The sequence below is a fragment of the Trachymyrmex cornetzi genome, unplaced genomic scaffold (assembly GCF_001594075.2).
Source record: "Trachymyrmex cornetzi isolate Tcor2-1 unplaced genomic scaffold, Tcor1.1 scaffold590, whole genome shotgun sequence".
NCBI lineage: Eukaryota > Metazoa > Arthropoda > Insecta > Hymenoptera > Formicidae > Trachymyrmex > Trachymyrmex cornetzi.
Window position 1 is genome coordinate 78,503 of NW_017299904.1, and position 20,615 is coordinate 99,117.

The window sequence follows — 20,615 nt, forward strand, 5'->3', positions numbered from 1 at the left end:
GGTTTATCCCGTAGGTTAAACAAAGACACCTATCGTATAGGTCGCGGACTAAGCACACGGTGTAAACGTAGCCAACTGTTGATGCAATCGGGCTTTAGGCCCTGCGTACAATAGAAGGAATAAAGAATAAACAATTTCAACCTATCAGAAACCGTGTATTCCGATCTATCCGATTTCTGATAGGTTAAAATTGTTTAATCTTTATTCCTAATTCCTTATTCCTTCTATTGTGCGCAGGGCCTTCTCCTCTCGCGGTAAGAAACAAGCGGTACTTCATATTTTACAGAAATTATCAAAGTCCTTATGACTATTTAACATCTTTACATGGCAGTATTAACGATAATCTTGTAATTACAATTTGTTAAATAACAGAATAAATATATTGACGTATATAGATTTACTCGATGATTATCTATCAAATAAAAATTTATATCGATATTAGTATAACTCGACAACAGCAACGTGCGGATGATATAACTGTTTATTGAAGGAATGAAAAACTAAAGTTATGCAAAATAATTTATGTATACATATATATCACTACATATATTATGTTACATGGAACAGGTCTTTTACTTTCGACATTCCACGGTTTTTTATGTAAATGGCTGTTGTGAAAGGTTTTAAAAAATAAACATATACTTGTTACTAATTTTGATACCGATAAGATTCTTTTAAAGACCAACAATCTTACGGACGTTCGTGTGACTAAATTTGGATAGTTAGCTCATAATGCAATATTAATTTTACCATTTTTTATTTTGTTACAATTTATTATTATAATTTTTAACCTTTCATAGACATGTACATTCAACAAGATAATATTTGATTTTTATTTATAACTGCACGATTATTCATGCGGATCGTAAAGACAGTTTTGTCAAAATTGAATTGTAAATTTGTACACTTATTTAGGAAACATTGGTATAATAATAAATAATAAATTTAACACTGCATTATAAACTAATATTTATATTAATATTTCAAAAAGTTGATAGTCTATTTTAATGTCTAATATCTTATCGATGGTTTTGAACACTCTAGAGTACATTTCCATGGGCAACGGTTGCTTGCAAATAGGTAATATATTACATATATATAACTTAATTTTCTTAATACTGAATCTCATAGAACTCTGCGCTGTAGGAGTAAGCGCTGATAAATTACGCGTTTCCGTGAGTAATGTACAATTCTGTGTATTACAAATGTTCGTGACTGTATTAAAGAGAAAGATTACCATAAATATATACATATGTGTGTATATGTGTTTATGTGTATACACACATAAAACAATACGTTATTATTTCGTTTTAAATATTTTATCATGTCTTCCAGTCGTATCACTTTTGTATGTCACAGACTTGTCCAAAACTATTTTACTTTTTATTCTTTTCCTCTTTCTGTAAAGTTACGCAAAAAATCGAATTGTGTAAAATATTACTCTTTGACGAGAATACATTACGCATATAAAGTTATTACTGTAGTTATTACTTTCAGACATTTCTGAAATCTTTTAACAATTGAGTACATATTCTCGGCAAAAATAATCTTAGTAATATATTATCAATTATTTTTTTGCTACCTATGAAATTGCAGGTATTTCGAAGTTCACACTGAGATTTTCAGATTGAGCTAATTTAACAATGGTCGATAATTTTACCGCCACCCGGGCGGCCTCGTCGAGATCATCGATTGGTACAATTTTTAAACCCGCATTCGCGATCAGAGCCTTGGCTTCGTCCACATTAGTACCCTAAAAAGTAAAGAAAAAAAAATCTTTGTGTAATTCCATAAGCAATTGTAATCATCGTAATAATTATTTGTAAAACAAAGCGCATGTCGTACCTGCAATCTTACAACGACGGGAATTTTTAAACTTAATTCCTTAGTCGCGGCGATAATACCCTCTGCTATAACGTCGCATCTCATGATGCCGCCGAAGATATTAACTAAGAGAGCATGAACCTGATAGAAAAAAAAGAATGCATGTAAATTCGGTTAAATCATAGAAATTCAATCTTAATTTCGTGCACTCACTCGTGGATCAGAAGTGATGATCTTAAATGCTTCCTTCACCGCCGAAGTCGACGCACCACCGCCAACATCGAGGAAATTAGCCGGCTCGCCACCGTGCAATTTGATAATGTCCATCGTAGCCATGGCTAAACCAGCTCCGTTCACCATACAACCTATGTTGCCATCGAGCGCGATGTAATTTAAATCGAATTTCGCAGCTTCGACTTCCTTAGGATCCTCTTGAGTCCAGTCTCTCAAATTAAACAGTCCCTTTTGTCTGAACTCGGCGTTGTCGTCAAACCGGCATTTGCAATCCAGAGCAAAGTCTGTAAAAGAAAATATGTAGGAAGATTTGTGCAAATCGAGCATTTATAGAATATTAAAAGAGACAAAAATTTACAATTCCCGTTTATATCCTCGGCAAGAGGATTCACTTCCAAAAGAAGAGCGTCCTTCTTGAGGAACATTTGGTAAAGATTTATAATTATATTGGAAATGTAGTCCTTTACGTTATCGAGGCCAAGCTTGACTACTATACGTTCCGCCTGTTCCTTCGTAATTCCCTTATTGATGTCAATAGGTTCGTACATGATAGCGCTAGGATTTGTCGCTGCGACTTCTTCGATGTTCACCCCACCTTGACTGGAAGCTATTATGACAGGACCCTGGGAATGGAAAATATCCATTAGAAATTTAATGCAATAACTTTTCAAATGCGCTTTTCATCATTTTAAAAACCTACACCAAAGGCTCTTTCCATCATGACAGCAAGGTAGTACTCTTTACGGGGAAACATGCGCTGAGTGACCATCACGGCGTTGCATATTCTGCCACCTTCGCCAGTCTGTTTTGTAATCAGTAATTTGCCGAGCATTTGACCCGCCAACGACTTAGCTTCTTCTGGACTATAAGCAATGATAATAAGCTACAGTATTTTGCGACACATCTAGAGTACATATCGCATCCAATCTAATCGAAAAGGCTGTAATTACGTTTCACACATCTTCACTCCGCTGACGCTCGTTCCTTTAAAGTGTCCTTTTCCTCTGCCGCCAGCAAGGACTTGGGCTTTCAAGACGATATCCTTTGTCTTCAAATCGGCAGCGAGTTTAGCTGCTTCGTCAGGAGTTTTGGCGACGCCAAATTTAGGTGTCGGCACGCCAGCCTCATTGAGTAAACTGTAGCTAATGTGTTCATGAACGTTCAAATTCCTAGCAGGTTGTTTGATCAAGCTAGTATTGCACGCCAATATCTAAAAAAGGGTGTAACAAAAAAGTACAGTGATAACTCTTGTATTTTAGATCATACGCAGTAGATACTCCCAACTCTAGCGTCATTATCATTAATAATAATGTATGCCAAAGTTTACGTTGTACACTTTGCACATTGATCAGAATTAAGAAAGAAATGTAAATAAAAATTACACGGCGTATTGATATCAAGAAGATAAAATAACATGCGTAGATTAAAGTATATGCAAATTGGTCTGTCAGTCATAAATCATGTAACAGTTAAATATAAATCTACACTTGAAGGCTGAATGGCAATAAGCTATGCACATGTTCATTACCTACATACAGCTTTTACATGCGTTTTGGCAATGACACTTCATTTGCAATAAAGTGAATTGTATAACAGTTTAAAATGATTCTTTTATCGTTCTTTAAATATAAATTCTTCAGCAATCTTTGAACACAAATAAGTTTAAATTAAGTTTTAAACAGACAACTAATATATTCTCAAAATATTAATTAATATCACTTGTTATTTTCTGTTGCATCTATCAATTGCATTTAAAACTTTGAAGTAATTAATTATATTATTCAACAAAAAATTAATTTTTTTAGTACAAGAACAATCTCAGTTCGGGCACTAAACATGATTCCGTTTACCAACCCAAGTAATACACAGTGCTTACAAAGTCCTAACAAAGCTATTTTTTAGCTTTTTTAGCGCTTACATGCGCGCCTTTTTAACGCTTTGTTAACTACAGTGCTATTTGAGAAATTGCTCTATAACAATAATAGTATCATATTTTTAAGAAATTTGCAAAGTTAAAGTTGCAAAAAGAACTGTTTTACAATTAGCATGTTATAATTATGATGCGACGTGTTGGAGAAGATTTATTGCATCAAAGCAACAATATACATATAATACAATGCTATACCCTATCAATACTTGAAATCTATAGTATAATATGAACTACAGATTTTCAGTACTAGCAGCATATATCGAAACATCAATATAAACTCTATTGGTGTAAGTACTAATATCATGTCAAAATTAATAAATTCAAAATGATCAATATGATCACTGATCATTGATCAGTCATCAATGATGAAAATCAAAATTTAAAAACATTCAAATTTTTGGAATAATTCATTTGTATAAGGATTTTTTACGTTCAATTTTTAATTTAAATTAAGTTATCAGCTTTAATATTAGATTCAGCAACCTGAAACTTTATGTTTGAATAATTAAAAAATATTTGCAGATCCTCTCTTTAATAACCTATATGTAAATCGCAACTTTGAGGCAATTAATACAAACTTTATATTAATCATAAATATCTTTTTAATCATAAAAAATTTTGTTTAAGGACTGAAAGTCTTAACACATAATTAATACTTATTAGCTTGATAAGCCAATTATAAAAACATTGCACAATAATAGCATTATGACAACAATTTTGCAATAATTAGATTACGTTACGATAATTTACCATAACAGCAACAGTTTCGTCAGAATAAAATTTCAAAATGATATTTGTCAAAAATTAGATAAATCTAATGTAAAGTGTAGATATTTTTTAATTCACTTTTTTTCAAGGACATAATAAATGAAACGCCGACAGCATATTGAAGAAACAAATCAAGCTACGTTATCTGATTATTTTCAAATATTCGACGAACATTTCCGAAAAATCGGAGGTGTATCAGTGTATCTCAAAAGCCGTTTGACTTTAAAATTTTAAATTTAACTGTATCGAATGTATAATATTTTATGTTAAAATATTTATAATTTAGGACAATTATGCATTTTTATGAGTACATTTTTATTTATATTTCTAAAATACAGTTAACAAATATTTTTTTCAATTATCGAACAATTTTTTTTCAACAATTTGGTAAATTTTCCGCCATATTGTTTTGCTGAAATATTTACATCGAAATTAATTAAGCAAACATTCATATTTTAGAAGAGGTCAGAATTTCTACATCTGCTTTTGTAAATGTACTCGCATAATTGCAAATTATATATTTTAGGTAAGATAACGATCATATAATTTAATAAACGTTGTTCTATCGGGATGCATATTCTAGTCTTACGGCGAATTTGAATGCACTAGAGCGAATTGGTGTATAAATTCGTTGTACACTGATCTGAATATATAAATGTAAAATAATTCGGATAGTTAAATGCCCAATACATATTTTACCAAATAGATAATAAAGTGTATTGAGAGTTATTTCTATGTTTGTATTAAACACACATACGTCGATTTGTGTACAACGAATTCTTTAATGTGCACCAATCGAATTCGCTATTACTTACATATATAACAAGACATATTAACCCTTTGAGGGACGTATACGTCCCACCTTTTTGTTCTTAGTTTTTTTCATATTTCTGATCTATTTTGCAGTTTGTATGCGCATATGAGTACTTTTTAGATTCTTAGGGATCTAAGTTATGCAACTTTCATGAAAAATTACGTTAATTTTATTTGCAATTTTGTTATAAACAATTAATGTAAAAAAACTCGTTTTTTTTTGCAGAATAAATTCGGCTATTCTTAAACATGAAGTGCTAAAGCTCTGAAAATTTTTATGTGTGTACTCCATATCTGAAACTATAATATATATTTTTTTCGGAATTTTTTGCTCGCTAGTTTTCCCGAAAAACATTTTGGAAATTTGATCTTTTATAAGTCTATTTATTATTTATTTTGCAATTCTGACATAAGAATCGTAATCAGCGACCCCGAAAACCCATAGATGACCTATAATTTAAATAATTTGTTTAAAAGAAAAATGTGCCCTTCAAAGGGTTAAACAACATACGTTATTGATAAACAAAAATAGAAACTTAGTAAATGCTCAAGCAAATCCTGTGTTCGTTGGAATATTAATTCATAATTTATAAAGATAAATATTTATATTTACTTTATATATTTATATTTACGAAAATATTATTGATATTCTGATCAGATAAATCGTCACAACAAGAACGAAGCTGGGAAAATTTCACGCATAAAAAAAAACATACTATCGGTTTTTTAACTGAAAATTCTTATCCCTAGCTAATTTGCTCGTCGATGACTTTGACAGCCAAAACACATGCGTCGTTGTCGCAAGTCAAGGTCGTGTCTCATCGCTGAAAATAAATTTGTATTCCAGCGAGAAAAAGAGAAGAAGCGAGGATTTCAATCGATCGTACGCCGCGAGGTAGGGGGAGGAGGGCACGGAAGTATCGATTGTTCTTTCATTTCAATTCAAATTGAATCCGCGTCGTTCTATTCGACTCGTTCGATGAGAAACAAAAAGCTATTGAGAACAATCGCATCGAGGCCGACGCGTAGTGACTATTTGACAAGTATACTTATTCCCTCGCGCGAGCGAGCAGTAATTCGATAAAAACGCGAAGGCGGACGACGAGAACATCGAGGGGAAGACATGAGAGGCGGTTTCCCGATCGGTTGCGTAACTGTCACGCCGATCTATCGGGGGAAAATTCTACAGACGAGATCCTCGGGGCTCGGCTTCAAATCGCTCACGACCCTGGCGCTCGATTTAGCAGACTACAGCTGTCCAATATGGCGATCGGCGACCTTCGTTCCGTCTTGCTCGCACTCGCTTACCCTTCTTTTTCTTTCCTTTTCGGCCGATCCGTATCAGTCTCGGGGTCACCCGGCGCATTCGTACGAACGCGCCAAAGTCATGCGATTAACATGAATGCGGAAAAACCCATCGGCTTGACATACCTTGGGACTGCTCAGTCGACCGAGACTTTCCGCGAGTGAGATCGCCCGCGACAACATGGTAGCCATCTTTGCCTGAGTGACGGCCGTGGACTGTGGCACTGAGGTCTACGACTGGGAGTGTTCACCGTTCAGTGTGGTGGACTGCCAGAAGCTTTACAGTTTACCGCCTTTGCCCCTCGTGGCCCCCACCCAGGTTTGACGTTTCCTACGCGCAACACATTACGCAGAACCTCACCTTACGCGAAAATCACACCGAGTCATACTGGGTGCTTTTCATAGTGTGATATAAATCGACACAAATATCTTTCTGACTTTGTGTGCTTTCCAGTAAACGACAGACGATACGGTATAAAAGGTGCTATTTTATTTATGCGTTTTTATAGTGTGACAAATTTTTGAAGCCTCGGAACAAAAAGTTCTCGACTGAAACACGAAAGTATGTTTACTCTTAGTCCAAGAATCAGTTTGTCGAAAAATGTTTTCTTTTTTTCAAATTTCTGGTTTAACTTACGGAATTACTCTTTTGGAATGTTTGTGGAACAATTAGAGCAATTTGTGGCGATAAGAAATTGTTTAATTTTTGAAAAAAAAGGACCAGCTAAAAAAATTTTTTTTTAGATTTTCATTTGACATATATAGAATCATCCTTTTTGGAATAATGTTTTAAACAACTAGAAATCTATCTATCAACAATTTATAGCGATGCAAGAAATTGATTTTTTTGAAAAAAGGGGGTCAATTGTAAATGTTCAAAAATTTTATTAGAGAATCACTTGGAATAAAGCAATATATATTGTTTTAGAATAATGTGAGACAAAAAAATGCTATACAAGGTTTGAACGATTTGGAACAATTTAAAAAAGTATAATTTTCGAAAAAATTATTGAAAACCAATATTTTATAATTACGGCAATATTTAATAATTAATATTTTGTCAACTATTGGAAAATTGCAAAATGGTAGGACTTTTCGATTTGATTTTTCACGAAATTTTACGCTGTAATAATATTGTCCTCGAATCTCGAGACACCCTGTATAATTAAATTATTTTAATATTCCTAAAACCTATGGGCGGAATCCATAGATGTTGCTCAAGATTCGAGATGGTCTTAAGTGCTTGAGATTAAGAACGGACTATGGATTCCGGCCTATGAATCATCAGCATTTTATTACTCGTATGTAATAATAACATACACACGTTTTGCGTATGTATAAAAAGATATATTTTATCAATATGTAAATACAAAATATTTGACAAACTCTTCCAAAGGTACTAGTTTTTTATTTGTTCAAAAATTTTTTTTGGCGATTTAGTACTAAAAGTGATATCTAAATCCGAAGATTTCGCAATATTCATCATCGATGCTAACTTGACAGATGTCTCGGCCGCTTGAGCAAAATCGTCTACGGAAATTACTTTTAACTTAGCATCCAATATCAATTGTTTAGCTTTATCGACATTAGTACCCTACAAAGAAATAAGTGGTTAAAAAAATGTTACAAGGCTAATATATGTAACTTAAAGGTAATCACCTGTAATCGCGTGATTATGGGTATGTTCAGATTCAACTGTTTTGTAGCGTCTATTATCCCTTGAGCGATTATATCACATCTCATTATGCCGCCAAAAATATTCACCAAAATAGCTTCCACCTGCAAGATCATTGATATATCAATTTTTTATATCATTTTAACTCTCGATTTTTTTAATTACATTTGGATCCGAAGATAGTATCTTGAAACCTTCCGTTACTGTCTCGACTGTAGCGGTGCCACCGACATCCAAAAAATTTGCCGGCATACCGCCATAGAGTTTTATGATATCCATAGTGGCCATCGCCAATCCGGCTCCATTCACCATGCAGCCAATATTTCCGTCGAGAGCTATGTAATTCAAGTTGTACTTCTCTGCCTCGACCTCTTTCGGGTCCATCTGGGTTGTGTCCTTTAGGGCGAACAGCTCCTTCTGCCGGAATTCGGCACTGTCGTCAAATTTGCATTTGCAATCCAGAGCGTAATCTGCAGTGATAAGACGCAGAATATAACATTATTTAGTCTTATTATTGAAAGACTTATTATGTGTTCTTGTTTTTTCGTATCTCTCTTATCTTATTCGTTGCAGCGTACATTCGCCACAGATGTCTTCTGCAAACGGATTGATCTCGAGCAGCAGAGCGTCCTTCTCGACGAACAAGTCGTAGAGATTGGAGGCGACGAGCGACGCGATTTCCTTGCTGTTCCCCGTGAGTCCCAGTTTATCGGCGACGCTGTTCGCCTGCTCGGGTGTTAAACCTTTCCTCACGTCAATCGGTATATATGCTACGGCTTCGGGATTCGTAACAGCGACGTCTTCGATGTTTACTCCACCTTGCTTGGAAACGATTATTATGGGCCCCTTATGAAACATAAACGATAGCGTATTTAGATTAAATTATTTCTGGATGGAAGAGCGACAGCAACTTACAATTATAAGCGATGGGTAAATTAAACCCATTTTATAGTTAATTTTTATAGAATATTTTCTTTAGATATTTCTACGATTAATGACAAATGAGTCATAATATAATATAAAGCTGATCCTTGGAAGTCAATAAATCGTAAAAAATATGATACGTCTAATAATGTAAATCATTAATATACGAGATGAGTAAAATACTTAATACTTCATTAACTTATAAAGTAATATAGGACTATATATGCTCATACTTACATCGAAGGTACGTTCCAACATCACCGCCATGTAAAACTCTTTACGTGGAAACATACGTGTTGTTACCATCACAGAATTGCATATCTTTCCAGCTGCTCCCGTCTGTTTAGTTACAAGTACCTTGCCAATCATACTATCTGTCAATTCTTTTACCTGTTCGATTCTGCAATGAAAGAGATTAGGCCTCTCATTTCTTTCTACTGTGAATTACAGCTCTGTCACGTACTCACGTATCGCACATTACGACGCCGCTAACATTGCTACCCTTAAACTGTCCCTTCGCTCTTCCTCCAGCCAGAACTTGTGCTTTCAGCACGAGATCCTTCGTATTTAGGTTCTTGGCCAGAATGGCAGCTTCGTCGGATGTCTTCGCCACCCAGAAAGGTGGGGTAGGAATGCCAGCTTCTCTTAATAAAGTGTACGCCATGTGCTCATGCACCTCCAAATTCCGAACCATTTGTTTAATAACCGAAGTGTTGTGCGCTAACAGCTACAGAGAACAAAGTATCTTATGTAAACGTATCTGTGTATACGCAGATTTTTTTAACGAATTAAGTTATTTTATATTGGCTAATATTTTTATTAATTTTTTTTTCTTTGAAGTCTTATTATTTTATATTTTATATATATATTTTTTTAAAGATTAAATTCTTTTATAATATATATAAATAATTTAATCTTACATTCAAAGTAATTTATCTTTTTAAGATGTATCGTTTGTATTCATAGTCAGGCCTTATATTTAACCCTTGAACACCACACTGGGTTACGGTAACCCAGTCCGTTTGAAAAAACGCGCGGCGTTTATGAACGGTCAGAAGTGTGGAGTGGGAGCAATGGAGGGAAAAAAACTTTCTTTGCATTGATGCATTAGATCCCAGGATAAAAGCAAAAGAAGACTCCAGGGTTACCGTAATCCATGTGTGGTGAAATCAGGTGGTGAAAATAGTTTAGTGTTCAAGGTTAAGGCTTCCTTAAATTGATCTTCAGATACTCTATGAATTATTTCATTGGTTACCGAGCATCTAAAGATAAATTTAAGGAAGCCTTAAGTACAAGGACTACGAATATGGGTATAAAATTATCTCTTAACTAAACAATTAAAATAAATATATATAAATATAAAATATAAATAAGGACTCTCAATCTTAAACAATAAAATATAAATAAGAGTTCAGATAAGGCTAATGAGAGTCATACACTGTTGTAAGAACGGAGAGATAGAAGCAGATAATCCTCAGGTGTTGCTGATTATCTTCAATTTATTTCAAACGTTTCAGCTCCTTTTGGAGTCTTCCTCAGCGAATACAAAATCATAAATCTTCCATTGAGAACAAGTCACTTGCAGATTACCAGAAATGCAGCATACATTACACTCAATGAGAAACGATAAAAAACGAAGCTCAGAAATAATGATTCACATTTATATAACATTGATTAAAAAAGTTACACTGTATAATAGATATATATTGTTCTTCTGATTAAGAATTCGTGTATGTATAACATGACGTGTCATTTAAAATTGAGGTGAATCATTATTTATAAAGGAGCTGAAACGTCCGAAATAAATTGAAGATAACACCTGAGGATTATCTCCTCCTATCTCTCCACTCTTATAATAGCATATGACTCTCATTAGCTTTATCTGGACTCTTATTTATATTTTATTGTTTATCTTTACCTGTTTGTTTATTCTTCGCGCGCACATCCCTACTGAAGACGACATAAACGACATGATGACAGCACAAAAGCACAATTTGGATTACGTACAACTGTGCATGTATATCGTCGACAATAGTATCCACACTTCCTGTAACGTTATCGACAAATTTGGATTTTTTCTTCGTCTTCTTCCTTAATTAATGGCTCCTAGAGTTCCTAGAATACCAGAGTCTGGCCATCTCTCCATCCTTTCTTGTGATTGGCGAGCCCACACAATGGCAGTATCAGACTGTGTTCCAAAATTAACTGCCAGTACTGAAAATCTACAGTGCACGTAACGTAAACTGTAGCATTTTTCAAGCTGGCAGTAAATTTGGAATACGGTCCCAATCGAGAACGCACATACATTCATATCACCAATTGAGAGGAAACACACTTCGTACACGCACGCCATTTTTAAGGCATGGCCAGATACTAGGGGCTTATTACGATTCTTTAGACGAAGTAAAAATTACAAAAATGAGCAAACTAAGTTAACCAATGAAGGGAGCTTTCCAGGGCCTATATTCTGTAACTGTTTTACACGTTTATTGACAATTGTTGGTGTCGTTGCGCAAATATTTGATATGGTGAAAAAGCTGCGCAACGACACCGACAACTGTCGATAGGTGTGTAAAATAGTTACAAATATAGGCCCAGCAGAGGACACAAATTGACACAAGAGTCATCCTGTCCTTATTCGATAATCAGTAAGAAACAAAGACAGAATGACTCTTGTATCGATTTGTGCCTCTGCTGGAAAGCTCATACTAGGTAAAAGCACCCGAGCCGAGCGAGACGCGTCCGCCGCGAGTGGTTCTTCAGGGTATCAATTGTGAAACATTTTTTCCTAGGATGAAAATTTTCTCCATTAATTTCAATGGTAAAAATGTTCATTTTTCACTTTCCATTCTAGGAATAAAGTTTCACGATTGAAACCCAAAAAACTCGACAAATTGAACGTTTTGTTTACAATTTCGACAGACAGTTACCCTGCATAAACTTGAATCATTTACAAGACACTCACGAGGATACTTCGTGTACATCCGTATGACTGACATTCAACACTGAACCGAGTAGGCGATGAGTGTATATTATGCTCATTTCTTTTTTTATTGTAATAGCGATAAGTACCACCGCAATTTATTCTCGGACGATACTTCACTCTTCACTTTTCACTATACCCGCGTTAAAAATATCGTCCACGTTTTTCGAATGGATTTCTACAACTGCGTAATATTCAGCGTCGCGTGCGCGTTATCACTTCTTGAGGAAACTTTTTCAGGCTTTTAAAATTACGATTACAAACCTACGATATAATTATAAATATGCGCATTGTATATTAACCACGGAAGTGGATAACACAATGAATAAAGTTAGCGATGTAAAACTAACGTGCCCGAATCAGAAATATGTGATATAAATGTAATATAAAAATCATTTAAAAAAAAATAGGACGATATGCATTTGACAAAAACTTTTGAGCTTTGTTCCAACAGCTTCCAGTTATACGTTGAGTATGTACATATGTTTTACGTTACAGATTATACTGTACTTCAATAATTTAATAAAATCTACTTTGCAATATATGATTATTTATTAAACAATCTCTTATATTGCTAACTAAATCCGAATATAAGTCAAAAATTAGTTTAATCTCCATTCGAATACGTGTTTTAATTGTATTGTATAATCTTGAAAATTAAAGCTTAAACCAAAATTCTTGCTAAATATATAAAAAAATATAATCCATGTACGTACACATATGTGAATTACATAGGTATTCAAATGTTTCGCACTTACATTTTAAAAATCATCTAGAATGCAATATTAATTTAAAAAAATGGATAAAAGTAATCACCAAAATCTGTATATTTCTCAAAGCAAAAGAAAGTACACTTGAAAAGTATGCGCTCTATCTTATATACAAATAGTAATCACTTAATCTTCTTCCACACTAAATGTAAAAATTTCAATAAATTGTAATCGAAATTGCTATACGCGTATTTAAATGTCTTTTTCTCTACATTTCGTATAATGAAAAAATACTCAAGATTTTATAGATAATTATTGCACGTAGATGAAAATCCTGTGACATATAAAACAGATAAAGAATCGCATACTACTATGTACTCCAAGTGAAAGTATGACAATATCTATCGATATTTCCTAAAAATATAATTTGTACATATTAACAACAGATGTGAAGAAGCGATATTTCAGGTGTAGTTAATTACAATTTTTCGATTAAAGCAAATGATAAGATATTTGTGAAGACGGATTAATTAATACAGTATGATTTGACATTAATAACACACACGTACTTAATAAAGGAAAAATAATAGTATTTTGTCTACATGTTAAAACAAAAATTACTTTCTATTTCTAGCATTACGGGTAAATTACCAATGTATCGTTGGTAACGAATTCGATATAAAGTCGAATTTGCGACACTATTTAAAAGCTAAATCGATCGTTAAGAGTTCGCCCTGTAACGCCGAAATTCCCTGACAGACTATACATAACTTCGCTGAAAGTACGATCGTCGACGTCTCCACTGGAATCGGACGCAGTCGTGTTGTGTGTACGCGAGCGTGATCTCGATCTTGAGCGCTGTCGACCAAATAATGTTGGTGCTCGGTCAATCTGGAATTTTAATGAAGTGATTATTTATGAAAATGACTAAATATTTTAATTCATCAAGTTTCAAATGATCTCTACGCTTTTCTGCTGTGACTTCTTGAACTAGAATATTAATTACAATTTTTTAATAGCAATTTGAGAGTAAAAAGAATTGCTCTCCGAAAATATAATCTACGATGAGAGGTGGCGTGTCTGGAAAAGATATGCAGGCTGCAAGTGAGCTACTTCACTAGTGTGTTCACTTGCCTACTGTTGGCAAATATTCAACCAATGATTTTATCTAAATTACAACTTTACTTCTTTTTATTTTTTTTTTACCATTATGGAGAGAGAGGAAAAAGAAACGTACTTTTAAAGAAGGTTGAATTGCAGAAAAATAAAAAAAAATTTTTTTTCACTTTCATACTTTTTGATCCCCATGAATTTTTAAAATTATTCTAAAAATCACTCAAATAATAATCATCCCTATCGATTCATTCTACTAAAAAAAAGTAGACGAAATTATTTATTAGTTAAATATTTATCAGTAAAAAGGTAGTGGTTTTTACTTTTTTATCTTTACTTTCAATCTGTATATCTTTCTACAAAAAGCAACTCTTTTTTTACCTCTAAATATTAATTGCGATCTAAAAAAATTTGGATCAGAATCCAAGTTACAAGAATTTAAAACAGAAAATCGCATAAAAATTACATGAAACTTAATGGGTTAAAATAGAAAAAAAAAGAATGAAATATATACATTTTAGAGAAATCTTAACTGAAAATTGTATACCATGTTTAAAGGCTGTGCATTTTGCCTGAATGGCGATCGTCTTCTAGGCGGGTTAGTAATAGTTGTTAGTAATTGTCGGTTCTGTGCAACGGTGAATGGTGGCTGGCGTGTAGTGGTGGGTACATACTCGCTTCCCAATGTGCACATGAAATTGACGTTTGGAGTAGAGCTCAACCGCGCAGCACTACAACATATTTTACTTTAAATATCCTGTCTCTCAAAAAGGACAAAATTAGTTCCCGTTTTTAGCATCAATAAAACTATTAATAAATCTGTACTTATAAAGCCAAACAAAAGGTTTATACTTCTCAATTATATACTAATATGAAAGAGTAACCAGCCTAATGAATTAATTTGATGCAACAAATATAACAAAGTATCATCTACTTCATTCGTAGAAGTTTCTGTTCGTATTGTGCCCGTCTCTGTGCATGAGCGATCTGATCGGATCGTAGTCCACCGGTCGTGAAGCGACGTTGCGACGTTAGTATCTGTTGCCTTCCCAAAGTTCTCGGCTGCATCGAAAGTAAAACTTTCTTCTGGCCGGGTTGTGTCATCTGTAACAATTTATACACGCATCGTCAGTATCTAATAAGTAATTTTCGCATGTAGAATATTTGTCATATGTATGTCCGAGTATTCCACTCACTCTAAATTGATTCTGCAAGTTCAGTCTCTGATTCTGCCTCTGCAACAACAGCTGCTTCGCTCGTTTCACACGATTTCGATAGGCAATCTGAGCAGGGCTCTGATAGCCCAGGCGATTGTGAACAGAATTCGGATCTCGTAGATTGGGCAAGCTGTTTGTTCGTTTCAGCGGGCTCTTATTGTTCGTGAAGAAGCCGCCCTGATTGAACGTCAGGTTTGTACGACTCCGGCTGCGAGTCAAGCCGAATCTGTTGCCTCTGCCACGACGCACATTGAACGCGCCTCCTCTCACATTATTTGGCTTATAATTCAAGCTCAAGTTGCTACGTGATCTCGTGAGATTGCCATTTCTCTTAAAGCGATTCCGAGCAAAACCGCCGCGAGCGTTGCCTGCGGTACTCGCATTACGTTGCCAGGTCTGTTGCTGCTGCTTCTTCAGGATGGCCCCGACATTGCGCTTGATTCTTGCACCTCTTCCTCTAAATCCACCCCGGCCTCGTCCGGCACCGCGATTGTGCTTGGCGCCGCCGGGTTTTCCGTTGGTTGCCGCGCTTTTTTTCTTTTTCTCCATCTTTATGATCTCATCTTAAAAGGAAGAAAACGCGCGTCATTTAATAAGCGTACGACGGCAAACGTACGACGATGGGATCTAATCTTTGTGAAATTTTTAAGTCGAAACACTTAATGCTAAATCTTGGCACAGACAGCGATTCCATCGTGAGTGCGATTCTCAAGTAAATATTTATCACTTAGAATATAGATCGTTTCGGCATGTATCCCACCGAAGAAGTCGCTGAGAAGAAAGAGTGTCCCAAGCATTTGTAATCCTAAAGATCTTCGCCTACAAAGATATTCTTGTAAATACGTAGAATGCAATCCGTGCAATATCTCCTCATATATTTGCAGCATATATTTTTCAGGTTGTTATAGTAGAATAAAATATAGATTAACTCTGAGCATTAAATTAACAGACGTTTCTGAAATTATTTTTTATATAAAATTATAATATGCGCGCGCGTGCGAGAAAAAAAATTAAATATAAAAAATTATAATTCTCAAAAATTCTAATTTACAGATATCACGAAAAAAAATTATAAAATATGCAAATTTTTTAAAGTCAATAAATAAATCATAATTAAATATCAAAACCCAATAATTTAATAAGAGAAACAAAATACAATATTGATTAAAAACAAAATCAAATAAACGTTTTATCTTTATAATCTTTAGAATATAGTTAAAATGTTTAATATATGCAATGTAATTTTTTGCATTGCGTTTCTTCTTTTGCTTTTCGATAATCATTAATCTCTACCCCTATTTGTCATTCATTGCTTTACGGATTATTTCAAATGGTGTCCGATTAAAGAAAGAATGCTGGCAGTTCATGTTTCTCCATTAATGCAACGTTGCTTCCTAGGAATTTCATTTCTACTTCGTCCTCTTCTTTCCATTATTTTTTATCTTTTCCATAAGCTGAACCAGTCAATGATTCTTCTTATGACGAAGTCTTCCGTTAATTTTAACGTTATATTTCAGATTTTCAAGGAGCCCGTACAGATTGCTATGTTGATCAATATATAAATAAATAACGCATAAATATATCGCTTCCTGGAATTGTTTGCGCGACATTGAAAACGATGAAGTCTCATCGGAACATTAAAACCAGCCTGCCTACTAGAGTACCTGCATTTTCAGATTGCCAGTAAATATTATACTAATGCATTGTCAATAGACTATAAATTAATTTGAAGTAGCGTCACATATCAAGGAGGTAAAGGAGTGTAATTCGCGTTTGATTCTCCAAATCCTTTTTCATTTTGGCTGTAGCGATAGAAAAGAAATAAAGGCGAAATTAATCTTATGGTTTCGCCGAGTGTTCCTGTTACACAGCGGTAGAGATAACGTTATACTGGCATGCGTAATGTGAGGAAGCATCTCGTCCCATACTTGGCATTCCCTGGGCGAATAACAGTTGCTCGTGATGCAACGGATAAAAATATAAAATTGCGTAAGTTTTGCGCTTGTCCTAAGCGTGAAAAGAGAGCGTAATTTTTCATGAGGGGTGAGTCACAACGCTTGGCACAGCCTCTCGAAATGCTTTTTAGCCCATTGCCTTTTTCTCAAACTGAAAATTACATGTAAAATGTCATCGATGCTATAAATTTCTTTCAGGATGATTCCTAGTGGAAATTAATCGTCGGGAAGATTAACGGTGCATATAATATGTAATATAATTAGCGATGAGTTATATCAGCAGTAACGCGATTCACGATCCTCTTGCTGCAGCAAATCTCACTCCGATTTCTCTTCTGTAATTGAATCGCCGTGGACTGTTTCGTTATTACCAAGAAGATCCAACGTTGATCCAAGACGATTAAATTGCGATTTTCAAGATTATGTTAAAGTTTTAAGATGTTCGAAAACACATTCCAACATGCGTCATAATTTCATAATCTTCAAATGAAAATTAGTTCTATGTACATAATACAATTATGACAGACAACTTCATGTTTATTCGTGTAATTAAGAAGTATTGAGGGTGTAGACTTTAGAGCGGCTGCTATAAAATTTCAGAGCGATCCCAGGCATAAGAAATTCCTGATATATATTCTCGATTTTGCTTCGTGGTATTTTTATCCATTTCTTGTCACACAATACATCGTTCTTTTTTGCTAGCAACACAAAGCAAAAGATTATAAACAATTGCGATTGAGAGATATAATCATTTATGATAGATATGGTGCAATTCTTGGAACAAGATTCTGGAAGATTTCCGTTATTATAATCAAATTTCCTGTGCGTCGATATGACTGTATTTCCTCAACAACTGAGGAAAGCTCAATATTCGAATATTATTTGAGGCAAATAAAAGTGTTTTTTAGGCATAACATCTTGAATCGTTTTCTGGTATTTCAATTGCATTTTCTGGATGTTGATGCACTTATATTTTCTGGACACTGGTTTTTTCTCGAAGCAAGCAATACATTGTGATGGTAGATTATTTGAGGCAAATATAGAACAATGTTTTATGTAACATCCTGGCACAAAGTCTTAGATCATTTCCTGGTATTTCAACTGCGATTCCTGGAATGTTGATGCTATTAGTTTCTTCCCAAAGTAAACAATTGCAATAGCAAAATATGATTATTTGAGGTAAATATAAACAATGTTCTGAATAATATCCTGGTAAATTCTCAGATCATTTCTTGTGTTTGCTGGAATTTCCTGGATGTACTTATGCAGATATAAATTTCTTTTTGAAACGAACAATCAAGATCAGAGAATGCTATTAGTTAAGGCAAGTAAAATAACTTTATATATTAACGCATCAAACCTGTCTTGATCGTGTTTCCTGTATATTCATGCACCTATATATTCTGGATATTGATTTCTTTCTCGAGACAAGTAATTGCAAATACAAAATTTGATTATTTTCGGCAATCATGAAACAATTCTTCGCACATAAACTTGTATAAATCATCCTACTATTCCACGCTATTTCTATAAAATTTCCTATCAATCTGTTAGACCTTCTCTTCTTCCCGATGATCAAATAAATTACAATCGTAATCGTAGAACCATTTAGGATGGATGAAAAGTTTTTGCATCTGCTTCCGCATGTTTCATTCAGATTTCCCTTTCTTCTTCCTAACTAAAGGAGCGATCATGATTATCCAACAGCAACATATAACATGAGCAAAATTCTGATGATTCCCCTTTCTCTAGCCTTTTTTCTAAAAAAAGAAGTCTTCCTTTTTAAAAACGTTTCCTTCCTCACGAGCATGCTTTAACGAAGGCGCCATCGTGTCGATCGATCAATCGATCGGCACCTCACGGAGAAGAATATCCCGTCATAGTGCCCTTGATGTACTTGAATGTACGCTTTATGCAGCATCCTCCGGGAGACACTATGTGCAAGAAGAAAACATCTTCCATACGTAAAAGCGAAAAACAAATGCAGGTACTCTACACGCCGTACGCAAGCATGCTGTAATATCACGTACGTAACATGCGCCGACGCCATTTTGTCGATCCATTGCCCAACGCGAGGAAAGCAACGTGGGCTCATCCGGGTTTACTGGCAAAATCGTTAGATTGTTGGGACTCTGGCGACTTACCAAGCGACATGTTCACTTTAGCGTCAATCTCTGACATTTTTGTGGGATCTCTGCTTTAGCTCTCTTTCCTTTTGTATCTTTTTCTCTATCTTTTACGTCGTTCTCCAAGATTTCCTTGTGCCAAGATTTCGCACGTGTTTACAGCACAACACACGATAATTCGTCCAACCGGTTCTTCTTGCTCGATGTACAACTTCGAACCTCATCCACGAACAATTGACAACGCGACGAATATGCGAAATTAATACGACAAAACGAACGAAAAAAGAACATTCAAGAACTGACTGTAGACAACTGTAGTGAGTAGCCAGTGACCTGTGACGCAAATGCAGTGATGAAAATTCTAAACCATAGCTTGCAGCGCGCTATTAGCGCCATCTATCGACGGCTTGGCGTGACACGTAACCACATAACTAAAGCGGGGATCACAGAAGCTGTTGCATAAAGGTACAATTTCATGCAGCGAAGCTTCGTTGGCGAAGATTCCCCACTCCGCCGACAACGAAGCCAGCGTTCAACGCTCTTCGCTGAAACCCCGTATCCTTTTCATGAGCGAAGCTTCGCCAGCGATGTTCCACTACTGCGCTGCAAATAAAAAGAGCGTCCTGGAAAAATCTAACTCCAAATATAAAGTCAAATATTTTCAACTATTCGGTAAATAAATATAACGAAACATTATTTTTATCTTTATTAATATTTAGTATTACCAAACGATTAACTGTTTGGAACTATTTACTACATATTTAATTATACAATATTATAAATAATATAATATATTATATTATATTACATATAATATATTATATTATCAATACTAGAAATTTAAAAATGCCTATTACGATCGAAACTGGATTTTCGTTACTTTTTTAAATAATTCAATCTTGAATTACTAATAGCGTTTTCGATTGGGCAAAAGTTAGTGCGCACCAGTGCGCACTCAGTTCACACCAACATTGGACGAGTTCCATGGGTTGCACTGAATAGTGCAAGTTCAAAAGAATACGCCAAGATTTTCAGTGC

General features: G+C 34.7%; 2 protein-coding genes across 3 annotated transcripts; both read right to left on the reverse strand.

Moving 5' to 3' along the window:
• Positions 1 to 263: 263 nt before the first annotated feature.
• Positions 264 to 11,935, reverse strand: ScsbetaA (Succinyl-coenzyme A synthetase beta subunit, ADP-forming). The gene is made up of 15 exons (XM_018515731.1): positions 11,392 to 11,935; positions 9,941 to 10,200; positions 9,711 to 9,873; positions 9,128 to 9,395; positions 8,715 to 9,019; positions 8,534 to 8,653; positions 8,275 to 8,468; positions 7,254 to 7,320; positions 7,001 to 7,105; positions 3,009 to 3,268; positions 2,759 to 2,921; positions 2,417 to 2,681; positions 2,038 to 2,342; positions 1,846 to 1,965; positions 264 to 1,753 (listed from the first exon to the last, which is right to left on the reverse strand). The coding sequence occupies exons 1-15, from the start codon at positions 11,443 to 11,445 to the stop codon at positions 1,583 to 1,585; spliced, it is 2,820 nt and encodes a 939-aa protein (XP_018371233.1). The 5' UTR covers positions 11,446 to 11,935; the 3' UTR covers positions 264 to 1,582.
• A 1,755-nt stretch (positions 11,936 to 13,690) lies between these two features.
• On the reverse strand, positions 13,691 to 19,874 carry LOC108766477 (uncharacterized). Of its 2 annotated transcripts, none has more exons than XM_018515802.1 (5): positions 19,765 to 19,874; positions 15,476 to 16,059; positions 15,214 to 15,383; positions 14,827 to 15,010; positions 13,691 to 14,057 (listed from the first exon to the last, which is right to left on the reverse strand). In XM_018515802.1, exons 1-5 carry the CDS (start codon positions 19,799 to 19,801, stop codon positions 13,869 to 13,871), a joined length of 1,164 nt encoding a protein of 387 aa, XP_018371304.1. In that variant the 5' UTR covers positions 19,802 to 19,874; the 3' UTR covers positions 13,691 to 13,868. The 2 variants fall into 2 exon arrangements, with proteins under 2 accessions (XP_018371304.1, XP_018371303.1); XM_018515801.1 differs by having other exon boundaries at positions 13,692 to 14,057; positions 19,596 to 19,847.
• Between the last annotated feature and the right edge of the window lie 741 nt (positions 19,875 to 20,615).

What these genes read in the sequence shown, in the direction of transcription:
- ScsbetaA (XM_018515731.1), bottom strand. Translation starts at nt 11,445, where the DNA reads ATGTCGTTTATGTCGTCTTCAGTAGGGATGTGCGCGCGAAGAATAAAC. An exon ending in TTTGAACAAATAAAAAACTA is followed by an intron (nt 7,321 to 8,274) that starts GTACCTTTGGAA and finishes TTTACTGGAAAG; the next exon opens with CACACAAAGTCAGAAAGATA. An exon ending in CGAGGATATAAACGGGAATT is followed by an intron (nt 2,343 to 2,416) that starts GTAAATTTTTGT and finishes TTTCTTTTACAG; the next exon opens with ACTTTGCTCTGGATTGCAAA.
- LOC108766477 (XM_018515802.1), bottom strand. Translation starts at nt 19,801, where the DNA reads ATGAGGTTCGAAGTTGTACATCGAGCAAGAAGAACCG. An exon ending in ACTTGCAGAATCAATTTAGA is followed by an intron (nt 15,384 to 15,475) that starts GTGAGTGGAATA and finishes AAATTGTTACAG; the next exon opens with ATGACACAACCCGGCCAGAA. An exon ending in CAGAAACTTCTACGAATGAA is followed by an intron (nt 15,011 to 15,213) that starts GTAGATGATACT and finishes AATATGTTGTAG; the next exon opens with TGCTGCGCGGTTGAGCTCTA.